Source organism: Crinia signifera, chromosome 11, assembly GCF_055691185.1.
Source record: "Crinia signifera chromosome 11, ASM5569118v1, whole genome shotgun sequence".
NCBI classification, from domain to species: Eukaryota; Metazoa; Chordata; class Amphibia; order Anura; family Myobatrachidae; genus Crinia; species Crinia signifera.
Window position 1 is genome coordinate 99,944,580 of NC_139227.1, and position 15,438 is coordinate 99,960,017.

At 49.8% G+C, this 15,438-nt stretch overlaps 1 protein-coding gene across 1 annotated transcript in view; it reads left to right on the forward strand.

Annotated features, from left to right (window-relative positions):
• SLC67A1 (solute carrier family 67 member 1) overlaps nucleotides 1-15,438 on the forward strand; it is a 59,681-nt gene that overhangs the window by 5,428 nt on the left and 38,815 nt on the right. Inside the window, exons 2-4 of the mRNA XM_083163922.1 lie at nucleotides 1,877-1,974; nucleotides 6,746-6,891; nucleotides 13,078-13,210. Coding sequence (XP_083020048.1) covers nucleotides 1,877-1,974; nucleotides 6,746-6,891; nucleotides 13,078-13,210 — 377 coding nt within the window. The remainder of the gene's footprint in view (nucleotides 1-1,876; nucleotides 1,975-6,745; nucleotides 6,892-13,077; nucleotides 13,211-15,438) is intronic.

Genomic DNA, 15,438 nt, shown 5'->3' on the forward strand with positions numbered 1-15,438 from the left:
TTGAGACGATCCTTAAATTTTTGCATTACAACGAAAATGCACAGTGCCCACCCAGAGATGATCCCACCTTTGACCGGCTATTCAAAGTCAGGCCGGTCATTGATCATTTCAGCGCCAAATTTGCTGAGATGTACATCCCCCAAAAATTCATTTGTGTGGACGAGTCACTTATACATTTTAAAGGAAGGGTTAAATTCCGCCAGTACCTTCCCAATAAGAGGGCAAGGTATGGCATAAAAATGTATAAGCTGTGCGAAAGTACCTCAGGGTACACCCACAGGTTTAGGGTATATGAAGGGAAGGACACAAGAATTGAACCGCCAGAATGCCCCCCCTCCCTCGTAGGTGTTAGTGGAAAGATTGTCTGGGATTTAGTGCACCCCTTCCTGGATAAAGGTTATCACCTCTATGTGGATAACTTTTACACCAGCATCCCCCTGTTTAAGGCCCTTGGTTCAAGAGGTACAGCAGCTTACGGTACTGTGCGCAAGAACCAAAGAGGCCTCCCAAAAACGCACGTTGCCCAATTACTGAGAAAGGGTGAAAGCAGGGGAATATGCACCGAAAATATGTTGTTGGTCAAATATAAGGACAAGAGGGATGTCCTTATACTGACAACAATTCACGGAGACAGTACCACCTCCGTCCCTGTACGAGGTACCAGTACCCACACCTCAAAACCTATTTGTATCCTAGATTACAATAAGTACATGGGCGGAGTGGATCTTTCAGATCAGGTACTGAAGCCATACAGTGCCCTGCGGAAAACAAAAATATGGTACAAGAAGCTGGCCGTGTATATCATCCAGATGGCACTGTATAACGCTTACGTACTATTCCGTTCTACCAGCCAGACGGGGACATTTATGCACTTTCAAGAGGAAGTCATAAAGGGCCTAATATTTGGGAACCAGCAGGCAGAGGGCCCCAGTACTTCTAGTATCAGTGTTTGAAATTTTCTTGAAAATTTGAGAATTTGCTATTCATATTTTAAGCCTCCTAGTGTCCAAAAAAATTAAAAGGAGGTTGAAATAATGATGGAAACATAAAGTAGACATATGGTCTATGTTAGTTATTAACTATTTTGAGTGGTATGATTATTTGTCTCACAAGCAGAAAATTTAACATTTTGAAAATTGCTAAATTTTCAATTTTTTTACGACATTTTGGTATTTTTCACAAAAAAACACAGACTGTATCGACCAAAATTTACCACTAACTTGAAGTACAATGTGTCACGAGAAAACAATCTCAAAATCACTGGGATAAGTAAAAGCAAAAAAAAGTTATCCCCACTTACTGTAAGTGATACATGTCAGATTTGAAAAAAAGGGCTCGGTCAGGAAGGCAAAAACAGGCTGCGGCGGTAAGGGGTTAAAATCCCAAAGTCAAAATACTGTAATTTAAAATGTTGACAGGCCAAAGAGTAAACATGATTTTTTTTAACTTTTGTTTGGGTGTCTATGACGACATCGGTTGACATGGACACTATAAGTGTACCGCCTCCTTTCACATGGCTCGCTGTGATAGACACACTATTATATTCTCCCTCCACATCCGCTGGGATGGTAAGTATGAACAAGTTGGTTTAAAAAAAAAAAAATCAGGAAAAACTCATGTCAACTTTTTAATATGTCGACATTTTACATGTTAGTATGTTAACCGTGTCGGCATTTTGACTATGTCAACATAATGTATGTCTGTATTTTGACCGTCAGTCAATGGTGGTCGGTATTTTGACCGTCAGGATAGTGACTGTAGGTAAATTGACTGCATCCCGACTATTGACTGTGTATCATCAACCGGAACCACCAGCGCTATATGCTGTTATCTGGTCACAGGAGCTAACATTCCTCTATCATTTCTCATATTACAGTATCTGGCAAAGGATCTCGGATTGGACACTGTGGGGTTTGGCTACTTGCAGACGTTTTTCGGGATTCTTCAGCTCCTGGGTGGTCCCATTTTCGGCAGGTAAAGTAATCAGCCCTATTGTGCTGATGCAGAGCTTTTTTATGTCTGTTTGTATATCAGATCAGGTCTCCGAATTTGCTCCCCCAGCCGATGTTTGGGGTTTGCTCATGCGGGAATATGCACATGTGCAAACCCCCGGAGCAGGGCCGCCGACAGGGGGGTGCCGTGGATACAGCTGTCCCGGGCCCTGGCCTCTGGAGGGGCCTGGGCAGCTGCCCACAGTGGCACGGTACCACCCCCTGCACCCGCACAATGCATCCCCCACCAGGCGCCGTCGACCAGGCACACACAATACACAGTGCAGCCAGCAGAGCGCCGAACATAGGATACAGAGAGGCTCGGCGCTCTGCAGGCTGCACTGTGGAGTGAGTGCTCCGAGTCCCGACCGTTCATGAAGGAGGGAGAAGATGCCGCACCGTTGCTGCTGGAGGGAGATGTTGCGCCGCCGCTGCTGGTAAGCAATAGTAATTTGGGGGAGCGCACATGGCGGTGTGCCGAGCGGGCGTGCCGCGATGTATGCTGAGCGATCGTGCTTAAGCGTGTCACTCGGCAAGTGCACCGCTGTCTTCACCAGATGTGAATCTTGGTCCTCTTAGGACTAAATAGGTGATGGGGCAAGATCAGGACTATAGGGAGATGCTTTTACACCTCAAAACTAACAGTATAACAGCCAGATGTATCAAGCTTCAAAAAGTGCTAAAGCGAAGAGTATTAAACCACCAGCCAATCAGTGCCCAACTGTCATTTTTTCAAACCAGCCTGTAACATGGCAGATAGGAGCTGATTGGCTGGCTGTTTATCACTATCCCTTTTATCACTTTTTGAAGCTTGACCCATCTGGCCCTGAGCCTTGGATAGCAGTTCTCTGGGTTTTGTCTGTATTGTAATGAGCGCTGGTGATTGTTATACCTGTAATGAGCAATGGTATGTTCCAATACCGCCCTTGAGAATCCCGCAATACCATCAGCATCAATTTGTCAGCTGACTTTTGAACTTAGGTCAGTGATTGAGGATGTTTCCATTCCCTGCCGTTTACGCTCAGGCTTGTAGTGATGAATCTGTGTCTTGTCACCGGTAATGGTTCTTTATGAGAAACTTTGAAACTTTATAAGATTATCAGTCCACATTTTGTTTGCAGATGTCCAAACTCTTCTTTTTGTGTACTTCGGTGAGTTGTTTCGGTACCCATCTTGCACAAACTTTTTGAAACCCAAGTCTATGGTGGATTATGGCATAGGTAGCGCCATGGCTCATTTGCAACATAATCCACTGTCGCTCGTCTATACAACAGAATCAGTTCACACTCAATGCTCCCAATTCAGACCTGATCACTGCTGAGCAAACTTGCAGCGGCCGGTGATAGGGTAGACGCCTCCATCTGTAGTGTAACCCCGCCTTGTCAATGAATGCGCTTGCTATGCGTATAGCTGTGTACAGCTAACAAAGGATCTGCCGCTGAGATGCTCATCAGCCAATCATTTCCCCACTGGTCACCACTCATCGCAAAAGTCGGGTAGCCTCGGACTTACTTGGCTCTGCAATTAAATCAGCCTAATAAAGACCGGCAGGGCCGCCACTAGAACTGTTGGGGCCCGGGACTGACCTACAGTCCAGGCCCCCATCGGCACAGTGGTACAGCGCCATATCCCCCCACGCGCCCGCGCCTGCCAGCACCCCACCTCCCCCTCCCCATAACTTACCATCACCTGCGTTGCGGCATCGCCCTCCGGCTCCTTCAGCCTCCACGGTCAGGTCCAGAGCGCACACTGCACAGTGCAGCCTTCAGAGCGCCGAGACCCTCTGTGTCCTGGGCTCGGCGCTCTGAAGGCTGCACTGTGTATTGTGCGTGCCTGGTTTGGGGCCGCCGGCGCCGGGAGGGGGAGGTGGTGAGCGGGTGCCATGGGGGAGGTTGGCACCGCTGTAGGCAGCTGCCAGGCCCCTCCAGCTGTACCCAAGGCACCCCCCTGTTGGCGGTACTGGAGACCGGAGCTAATGGCGCAATGCTATGCAAAGCCATCCTTAAAGCCGCAGATGAGCGGCTTTCCCGGCGATGATGCAGGAGCGCGCATCACCGCCGCGCCTTACACACTGGGGGCTTTGCTGTTTTGAGTGGATTACAGCTCAAAGTCTCCCAGTGTGTATGGGCGCTAAGTGCATAGGTGTGTAGCTGCACCCTGTTGTAAAAACCAGACTCCTTCTACTGAAAACAGATGGCTGCAAAATATTGGGGCCCAACTACACCTCTTGTATCAGACCTGTGCCCCCAGATTGTCCTGGTTCTTTTTACCCAATCTGCAAGTATACCCCACAGGTGGAATCCCGGAGTACATTTACAGTAGAGCCGAGTGATGTCACTTTACAGTGGGAGAATTGTATGAGGTCAGTCACCTCTATCCTACAACAGTGTTATGTGTACGGTGTCACTGACCTCACCTTATTCCAGGGAGAAGCATCCTATAAACCACTTATAGTAACAAAATAGCATAATGAAAACCGCCTTCCACCTCGCCTTATGTTGTCACGGCACCGTCTGTGCCCCGGCGTGTTTTACACTTTCCTGTATGTATAGAATGCAGGTTTTAAATAGTTTCCACTGATTTTTATTTCTACAAGAGCCCTGCACATCAGTCCGTCGCGCCAGGTGACAGCTTCTGGTCTGGTGCATATTGTCTATTTCAGAGCTGCCTGACACTGACACAAATGGTTTAATAAGATAAAAAAATAAAAAAAAATCTAAGTTTACATATTCAAACAAAATTGTATTGATTGCATATACTGTAGATGCAGCTTACTAGAGGGGTAGGTTTATGATATATATATATATATATATATATATATATATATATATACACATACATATATATATACAGCACTTACCCAACCTTGCAGAAGGGAAGAAGACAGACCAGCACTCGTTTTAAAGAAGTATTTGTATTAAAGAGTATTTACAGCACGGCAAACATCAGACAGACCCGACAGTCTGTTTCAACTGGGCTCTAACCAGTTTTCCTCACTGGTTAGAGCACAGTTGAAACAGACTGTCGGGTCTGTGTGATGTTTGTAAAGATGTTTGCCGTGCTGTAAATACTCTTTAATACAAATACTTCTTTAAAACGAGTGCTGGTCTGTCTTCTTCCCTTCTGCAAGGTTGGGTAAGTGCTGTCTCTATCATTTGCTGTGTCTGGACCCTGCACCACCGTTGCTATATGACTTTTGAGTGCCGTTTTGAAAAACCTTGTTATATATATATATATATATATATATATATATATATATATATATATATATATATATATATATATATATATATATATATATATATATATATATATATATATATATATATATAGTGGAGCCACCTGCTGGTCAGCCTCTGTACTGATCTCTGAGCAGTGTGGGATCCAGCAAAGGACTCATAGGCCTATACCTATCCAATCAGAAGCATGGAAGGATTTCCAGTGTTGGATTCTCCAAGAACATTAAAGCAGATAACCAGTAGGGGTCGCTCCTGGGTGACAGTCTATAGCAGGGGTCCTCAAACTATTTTGCTATGGGACCCCATTAGACAATAAAAATAATGACAGGACCCCCAACAAGTTACTGCACATCACATGTGTAGTCAGCAGACAGCACATACATGGCAGCATTGCATACCTCCCAACTTTGTAGCTGCAGAAATAGGCGCGCGAGCGTCCAAAAAGGGGGTGTGGCGTATGTAAATGAGGGGCACAGCTTATGTAAATGAGGGGCACAGCTTATGCAAATGAGCCATGTCCCCGTTTTCGGCCGGGAATAGACGCTGTGCGCATGCGCACAGCGTCTATTCTGTTAAATTAGGGGGGCTCCCAACTGCCCCCCCCCCCCCCGCAGCGGGACACCTCTGGCCGCGGGTGGGACAGCGGGACAGGACCCGGTAATCGGGACTGTCCCGCTGAAATCGTGAGTGTTGGGAGGTATGGCATTGTGGAGGCACACAGTGATGGGTAGTCAGCAGACAGCACATACATGGCAGCACTGTGGGGGCACAGAGTAATGGGAGGAGTCTAATATACCATAACCCATCACATCACATGTGTAGTCAGCAGACAGCACATACATGGCAGCACTGTGGGGGCACAGAGTAATGGGAGGAGTCTAATATACCATAACCCATCACATCACATGTGTAGTCAGCAGACAGCACATACATGGCAGCAATGTGGAGGCACAAAGTGATGGGAGGAGTCTAAACTAACAGACAATTACACAGATTTTTAGACTCCTTCAATCACTGACAAAGATTAGAAAAGTCATCAGCCTGATTGTCAACAACACATACCTCCCAACAGTCCCGATTTTATCGGGACAGTCCCGATTGTCAGGGCCTGTCCCGCTGTCCCACCCACGTGCGGCAGTGTCCCGCGGTGTGGGGGGGCTGTTGGGAGTCCCCCCTGTCAGCTGCTAAGCATGCGCACAGCATCTATTCCCGCAGCCAGGGGGCTGGGGGCATGGCTAGAGGCTCACAGAGCCTTTGGGTCATGCCCCCATAGCGGCAAAATGGGGGCGTGGCCTCGCGGGAGAGCCGCGCGTATAGGCCATGCCCCCAAATTAGGTCACGCCCCCCCAAAATTTCGGCGCTCAGCAGCAGCGTCCCGCCTGCTGAGCTGCCAAAGTTGGGAGGTATGACAACATGGAGTTGTGACCCCATGTTTAGAAGGCCGGGACCCACAGTTTGAGAATCTCTGGTCTATAGGTTTTCTATATGTAACAATGTACTATTCTGTTCCCACAGGTTTTCCGATCATTATGGGACACGCGCCGCTCTCACGTTGTCCTTCCTGTCTGCTTCCTTCTACTACCTGATCCTCACATTTGCCACCAACATACCTCTCTTGTTCCTATCACGGGTTCCATCTGTCTTCATGCACGGCCTTCCAGGTATTGTATGCAGCAACTGTGGTTCATTACAGGGCTGAGCAAAAAGCATCTGGGTAACACCATGCTGTGCATGGGGCAGATGTAACTGTGCGTCTGGGTAACACCATGCTGTGCATGGGGCAGATGTAACTGTGCGTCTGGGTAACACCATGCTGTGCATGGGGCAGATGTAACTGTGCGTCTGGGTAACACCATGCTGCGCTACAGGTGGGCAGATGTAACTGTGCGCCTGGGTAACACCATGCTGTGCATGGGGCAGATGTAACTGTGCGCCTGGGTAACACCATGCTGTGCATGGGGCAGATGTAACTGTGCGCCTGGGTAACACCATGCTGTGCATGGGGCAGATGTAACTGTGCGTCAGGGTAACACCATGCTGTGCATGGGGCAGATGTAACTGTGCGCCTGGGTAACACCATGCTGTGCATGGGGCAGAAGTAACTGTGCACCTGGGTAACACCATGCTGTGCATGGGGCAGATGTAACTGTCCGTCTGGGTAACACCATGCTGCGCTACAGGTGGGCAGATGTAACTGTGCGCCTGGGTAACACCATGCTGTGCATGGGGCAGAGGTAACTGTGCGCCTGGGTAACACCATGCTGTGCATGGGGCAGATGTAACTGTGCGCCTGGGTAACACCATGCTGTGCATGGGGCAGATGTAACTGTGCGCCTGGGTAACACCATGCTGTGCATGGGGCAGATGTAACTGTGCGCCTGGGCAACACCATGCTGTGCATGGGGCAGATGTAACTGTGCGCCTGGGCAACACCATGCTGTGCATGGGGCAGATGTAACTGTGCGCCTGGGCAACACCATGCTGTGCATGGGGCAGATGTAAGTGTGCGCCTGGGCAACACCATGCTGTGCATGGGGCAGATGTAAGTGTGCGCCTGGGCAACACCATGCTGTGCATGGGGCAGAGGTAAGTGTGCGCCTGGGTAACACCATGCTGTGCATGGGGCAGAGGTAACTGTGCGCCTGGGTAACACCATGCTGTGCATGGGGCAGAGGTAACTGTGCGCCTGGGTAACACCATGCTGTGCATGGGGCAGAGGTAACTGTGCGCCTGGGTAACACCATGCTGTGCATGGGGCAGAGGTAACTGTGCGCCTGGGTAACACCATGCTGTGCATGGGGCAGATGTAACTGTGCGCCTGGGTAACACCATGCTGTGCATGGGGCAGATGTAACTGTGCGTCTGGGTAACACCATGCTGTGCATGGGGCAGATGTAACTGTGCGCCTGGGTAACATCATGCTGTGCATGGGGCAGATGTAACTGTGCGTCTGGGTAACACCATGCTGTGCATGGGGCAGATGTAACTGTGCGTCTGGGTAACACCATGCTGTGCATGGGGCAGATGTAACTGTGCGTCTGGGTAACACCATGCTGTGCATGGGGCAGATGTAACTGTGCGTCTGGGTAACGCCATGCTGTGCATGGGGCAGATGTAACTGTGCGCCTGGGTAACGCCATGCTGTGCATGGGGCAGATGTAACTGTGCGCCTGGGTAACACCATGCTGTGCATGGGGCAGATGTAACTGTGCGCCTGGGTAACACCATGCTGTGCATGGGGCAGATGTAAGTGTGCATCTGGGTAACACCATGCTGTGCATGGGGCAGATGTAACTGTGCGCCTGGGTAACACCATGCTGTGCATGGGGCAGATGTAAGTGTGCGCCTGGGTAACACCATGCTGTGCATGGGGCAGAGGTAACTGTGCGCCTGGGTAACACCATGCTGTGCATGGGGCAGATGTAACTGTACGTCTGGGCAACACCATGCTGTGCATGGGGCAGATGTAAGTGTGCACCTGGGCAACACCATGCTGTGCATGGGGCAGATGTAAGTGTGCGCCTGGGTAAAACCATGTAGCGCTACAGGGGGGGCAGATGTAACCTGTGTACCATCATGCTGCACTGCAGGGAGGGCAGATGTAACCTGTTCACCCAGGAAACACCATGCTGCACTGCAGGGGGGCAGATGTAGCCTGTGTACCTGGGTAACACCATGCTGCACTGCAGGGGGCAGATGTAACCTGTGTACATGGGTAACACCATGCTGCGCTGCTGGGGCAGATGTAACCTGTGTACCTGGGGAACACCATGCTGCACTGCAGGGGGCAGATGTAACCTGTGTATATGGGTAACACCATGCTGCGCTGCTGGGGGGGGGGGGGCAGATGTAGCCAGTGTACCCGGGTAACACCATGCTGCAATACCATGTCCATGTCTGCACTTGGCTGCCGCCATCTGCTACACATATGCTGCTACAAAACCCTTATCTCCTGTCCATCCGTGCACCCTAATGTCCAGGGACTGATACACACACCCACAACATCCGTAGACGTGGGAATACCATAACTTACTCCTCCTGCGGTACTGCTCCATCTCCACACTTTCTTATGAACAGTGACTAGCTGTAAGCACTCTAATTGGTGCTTCTTCCCTCCACCAACCAGCATGCTGACATCCATTCACTGTCTGGCTGTGGGCTGGGAGGCAGGCAGAGAATTGTAAACTCTGATTGGTGGATGGATTCAGCTATCCACCAATGGCATGCTGGCAGCTATTTACTGATTTTGTGTCCACCACACGCCCTTGCTCGATGGCCCCTAGAATTATGGGCCCCTAGGCAGATGCCCATTGTGTACCCTATATGTTAAGATGGCCAAGTACAGGAACACCCACTACATTTTCAGGAGTCTTCTCCCTGTGTATGTCAGAAATCGCAACTGCATATTTGTACGGACACAATAGGAACATGTGCGGTACAGAAACTTGCCGCGCTACGTCCGATCAGCAGTGCAAGCGAATGAGGAACAATGCATTGATACAGACCCAGCGACTGCCCAGACCTATCTGTGGCTCCTAGCACTAGGAGGGGCAGATCAGAGGTGTCCAGGTGCGAGTGCAGCCCAGCATCCAACCCCCAGGGCTGGTTAAGCCTTCGGAGGGACCAGGTCACTTTAGACAGGGGGCCACTCTCCCTCTTGTTAGTACTGGCCGCAAATTGCAAAGGAAAATATTACACTGTCACAACACAGAACAAATACAGTATAAGCTTACAGTCCATAGAGTCGCTAAAATAGCAGATTAAAGCAAATGGATTATTGGAGAGTTGTACCCATAATATATGTGGTCTTCAACTGGGGGTGGTCAGAAAGAATAGGGAAAAATGATGTGGGAGAGTACGTACAAACTTGCTGGTATTGGATGTCTTGTGGGATCTACAATGGCTGATAATCTGAAGCTCTAATGGAGAAGTGCCCATAAGGGGCTCAGGATAAAGGATCAATAGTCAATGGGTAACTGCAGGGGGGGATATATACACCACATGAAAAACCTGTTTTTGTCCCTCTGTACCTTGCTCTGTAGGAGACCTCACAGGCTCAGCACTGCCTCTGATTAAAACGCCTCCCATAACGAGGCTGCTGCTGTCCTCCTCTGACCTGAAAAGCATGTGATGAGCTCCACCAATCAAGATCAGTACAAGTCTCTCAGCCTCTGACTTCTTGTGCAAAGTCTGAAGGGACTTATTCAGCTCCCAGGAATACACTGCACACTAGGGCACTCAGTGTGCCTCAGCTCCCAATGCTCAGCACCATTAATTATTGTCACATCAGCAGATAGGTGAAGCTGCATCACTACCCCACTGCCATGCACAAAATCATGTCCCGGGACAGTGCTGTAAATTTCGGGGCGTAGTCTAATTTAGGGGGCGTGGCCTATACGCGCTGCTCTCCCGTGAGGCCACGCCCCCATTTTGTCGCTATGGGGGCATGACCCAGAGGCTCTGTGAGCCTCTAGCCATGCCCCCAGTCCCCTGGCTGCGGAGATAGACGCTGTGCGCATGCGCACAGCGTTTATTCCCCGCTGCTTAGCAGCCGACAGGGGGGACTCCCAACAGCCCCCCCTCACCGCGGGACACTGCCGCCCGCGGGTGGGACAGCGGGACAGGCCCATATAATCGGGACTGTCTCGCTAAAATAGGGACTGTTGGGAGGTATGCTGGAGAGGGTCATGTTGGGAGGTATGTAGATAAAGTGGGGCCCAGGGGTACTGAGCCCCCTCTTAATCCGGCCCTGACAACCCACGAGTGGCCCACGGAGCTGATTTCAGTGGCCCTCTGCCCACCGGCCAGCCATGCACAGGATTTTTTTTTTTTTAAGTAAAAGAAAACGCTGCCGAGGCAGGGTAATGGAGTCCCCCCGGGTGCCGCCTACCCGATTTTTCATTGGCTGCAGGCAGGGCAGAGGAGTGGATCCAGTGCGGCTGAGAGAGGAGGAGGCACGTCTGGTGGGAGCTGGGGAGTTGGGACCCGGCGAAGCTGCGGGAGGAGGCGACGCAGCTGGCGGGATCAGGGGACCTGGCGCAGGAACTGCAGGAGGAGGAGGCACAGCTGGCGGAGGGGACCCGGCAAAACTGCAGGAGGAGGCATGGATGGTGACCCGGCAAAGCTGCAGGATGAGGAGGTACAGCTGGCTGGAGCAGGGGACCTGGCAAAGCTGTAGGCATTACTGGGGGCATTGTGTGTGGGGCATTACTGGGGGCATTGTGTGTGAGGGGCACTGCTGGGGCATTGTGTGAGGGCACTGCTGGGGCATTGGGTGAGGGGCACTGCTGGGGCATCATATGTAAAAGCAGGAGTACTGCTGGCATTATGGTCTGTGGCATAATGGGCATCAGTGTGGGGCATAATTTTGTGTGGATTAATGTGTAATGGGCATCATGGTGTGCGGCATAATGTGTAATGGGCATTACGGTGTATGACATAATGTACAACAGGTATTACGGTGTGTGGCATAATGTCTAATGGACACTATGGTGTGATGCACAATGTGTAATGGGCATTACGGATAAACAGTGTAGCAGTTTATATTGATTTAAGTAGCCTTTCATTGTTTGGGCTTGATCTGTGAGGCATACTAGTTCACTGTGTTGGGCCTCCATGCTTATATGTCACTGTGCAGCCTTCAGTCAACTTAAGCGTGTGAGGACAACGACCATTCCTGCGGTAACCAATGTCTGGTCATGCAGGTTGCAAAAGAGGTGTCATGTAATTGTTTTCCTACTAGTTCACACTCTTTAAAATTAGACCACGCCCTTATAATTAGGCCACACCCCTTTTTGGGAGCGCGCCTGCGGCACGTGCAATTTATTCAATATCAAATTATATATGGGGGGCCCACATATTTCACTGTTTGCACTGGATCCCAAATTGGCTGCTGAAGACTATTGGGGTGTGTGTGTGTGTGGGGGGGGGGGGTTTGTGCTGAGTATGGGCGGCTGTGCCAACTATCTATGAAGGACTGTGCTGATGTTATAGGGGAGCTGTGATTCTATGGGGCTGTCCGAAATACCGCAGTAGAGTTTAGTGGCCCTCGGGCTTCACTGGATTTTTTTAGGTGGCCCACGTTGTCTTAAAGGTTGAAGACCCCTGGATTAGGATGATGAATTCTGAAATGTTAGTGTGTGGTGCGGCGGGGGGGACCCGGGGGGAGCCCCGTTGTAAGGGGACGTGCGCGCGTCTCATGTTTGTGCGTCCCCTTTTGGTGACTAGCGGGGGCTGGCGCATGGCGAATCCACCACCAGCCCCTGCAAAGATGAAAGATGCTACATCTGTACCATTCATATTTGTCATCCCATAGTGTGTAATACCAGTACCGTCCACAAGAGGGAGACATACTACCACTACAATATGGTATTCATCACGGGCTTGTAACACTGTAAACCAGGGGTGGCCAAACCGGTCCTCCGGTTCTAGCAACAGTCCATGTTTTCCAAATCACCTAGCTGGTGCACAGGTGTAGTCATTACTAACTGTCACATTGTCAAACCTGCTGCATTCATTCCTTCTAAAGATTCACAGGTTGCCTGACAAACATGAACTGTTGGTATGTAGTAATGCTAGGTTCAGCTGTCGCCATCCGCAAGCCCTGAGACACCCATTTCTGTGCCCTTGCACGCCGTAGCAGCGATGGTGGGTGTTTTTGTGCTCCCTTCAGGCCGCCTCCCCGGTACCGGTCAGTAGCACCCATCACTTTGCCTCTCCAGGTACCAGGCCTCCTGTATGCGCTAGTGCACTGAGCCCGCTTCATATTGCGTATATGTAACACATTCCCGCCGCTGCGCTCAGGCTCTACGAATCTGGTGACGGACTTCTCTCGTCCTGTGTATTAGGTGCCCAGATGGTGGTAACCGACCTGACAACGGCCCAGGACCGGGCGGGCGCACTAGGAAAACTCGGGCTCTGCTTCGGATTCGGGATCATCATCGGATCTTCCCTCGGAGGGTTTCTTGCTACGAAATTTGGGTGAGACTGAAATATGGCATATTACAGTACTGGGGATATACTGTCATCGGGACTCATCGAATGTTATAACAGCTAGTAATGCATCCATGTTACATATACATACGTGTAACTATTACACACAATATAGTATCACGTCTTCTAGTGCCAATTGACACTCTGCGCTATAAATGCATTTGTATTCACTATAAATGGTGACGTGATGACATCACTAGAGCATCAATTATGTGTGATGTCACCACTCATATATACTATACTTTGTGTTATACTGCAGGCCACGGTAATGCACTATAATGGTGGGTATGATGTGTAAGGGCCCATACAGCAGAGATGAGTGTGATTGGGGAATAGGGTGTTTATACCTCATTTCCCTGGTCCCCTAGGAGATTGCCAATCATGGCTGGCTGGCAGTCGGCAGAACCGGTTGGCGTATCAGCCAATCAGGGAATTCGGCTATATTTGAGTCAACATGACAAAATATTGACATGGCAATGATCGACACACGAAACTGTCAAATCATGGCGAGCGGAGTGAGCCACGCAAGGCTACACTGAATGGGGGGTGCATGTCCTCAGGTGTTGACATTTGCACAAAAAATTGAGAAAACTCATGTCGACTTTTCCATGTGTCGAACTTTTGTCAGTGACGACTTTGGTCCAAACCCCTGTGCGCCTAGGTACCGCCACATTGCACTGCAGGTGGAGCAAGTGTTCAATGTATGGTTATGGTATAGTGGGTTGACAATGACTTGGTTGACATGCCCTAGGTTGACACTGACAGAAGGTCGACACAAGCAAATGGTCAACATTGAAAATGTCTCCATGCTTCGGGCATGGTGCCTCGGTGCGTTTGGCACACTGTTATATACTCACTCAATGACAACTTGGATGGTGAAGTATGAACTAAGTCGGCCTAAAAAACATGAAAAACTTTTGGAGCTTTTTTCAGTGTTGACCATTCTCAGTGTCAACCTTCTGTCAATCTAGGGTATGTTGACCATCTATAGTTGTTGACCTAGACATTGTTGACCCAGGGACCGGATATGGATATCCAATGTACAGATAGCGTTATATTTGGGTGGGGTGTGTCTAAACTGAAGTCTAAGTTGTATTATAATAATAATAATAAAAAAAGCAATTACTGATTTTTATAGGCTACCTGCAAAAGCAGACGGTATTTATTCTGCATACAAATATAATACATGTAATTGCCCCTATAGTGTCCTCAGGCAGGAGAGAGGTTGGGGGGACACTTTGCAATGTGCAGCTGTGATTGCATGACAACCGCACTGTTCTCAGCGAGGCTGGGGTCCCGGAGCTTTGTTGCACAAGAGGTGTGCAGGAAAAATAGGGAAGATTGCCTCTTGTTACAGGCGGTAATGTGCGCAGTCAGGAGTCGTGGGGATCTCTCCGGGACATTTGTTACCTACCTGGCTGCTGCAACGGCCAGTGGTGTCGCTGATGGCTGCCTAGGCGCTGTGCAGCTCGGCGGGTAGGTGTTCCCTGTGTGATAACTGTACTGCCCCTGCTTATCTTGTTATCTGCCTGACTGTATTAGCGACCTGGCCAATAAAGCTGATTCTGATTGGTCTGAGTTACCCAGTGTGGTCCTGGAGCAGCCCCTGGTGGTCAGATACAAGCTTGCCTACCCTCCCAGAATGGCCGGGAGCCTCCTGAAAATCGGGAAGGTGGGCAAGTCTCCCGTTTTGTGTTAATAGCACCCACTCCCCCCATGCCCGCTGGTTTAAATACCGCAAATCATGGGTCTGCAGAGAGGGGGCGGGGCTAAAATGCAGTGATAGAGTAATTTCGCGTCATTTAAGCCCCCTCTCCGCAGCCTGCGAATCACAACGTTTTCCGGCATGGGGGGGGGGGGTGTCAGCCTTAACACTGCCCCAGTGAAGTGTTGCCTCTACAGGCTTCTCCCGGAGAGGTGATATTGAAAGTAGGCAAGTATGCTATAAACCAATTTCATATATTGCCCCTATAGACATAGGTTCTGTTCTCCTGCGTCCTCTCTATAACAAAGTAGTAAGTCCTGTAATAATATGGCAGTGTGGGGATCAGTGTAATAGTTGTGTAGTGCTGGAGTGGGCGAGAGACAGGAGGCGTCCGCTGGGAAGACTTTCCTACACACCCTATAAAGGTGACACGACATATACATCAGCGTTATTGGTAGTTAGGAGAGGAAGCCGTCATAAAACCACACTTATCAATTCATATATGTCTCCT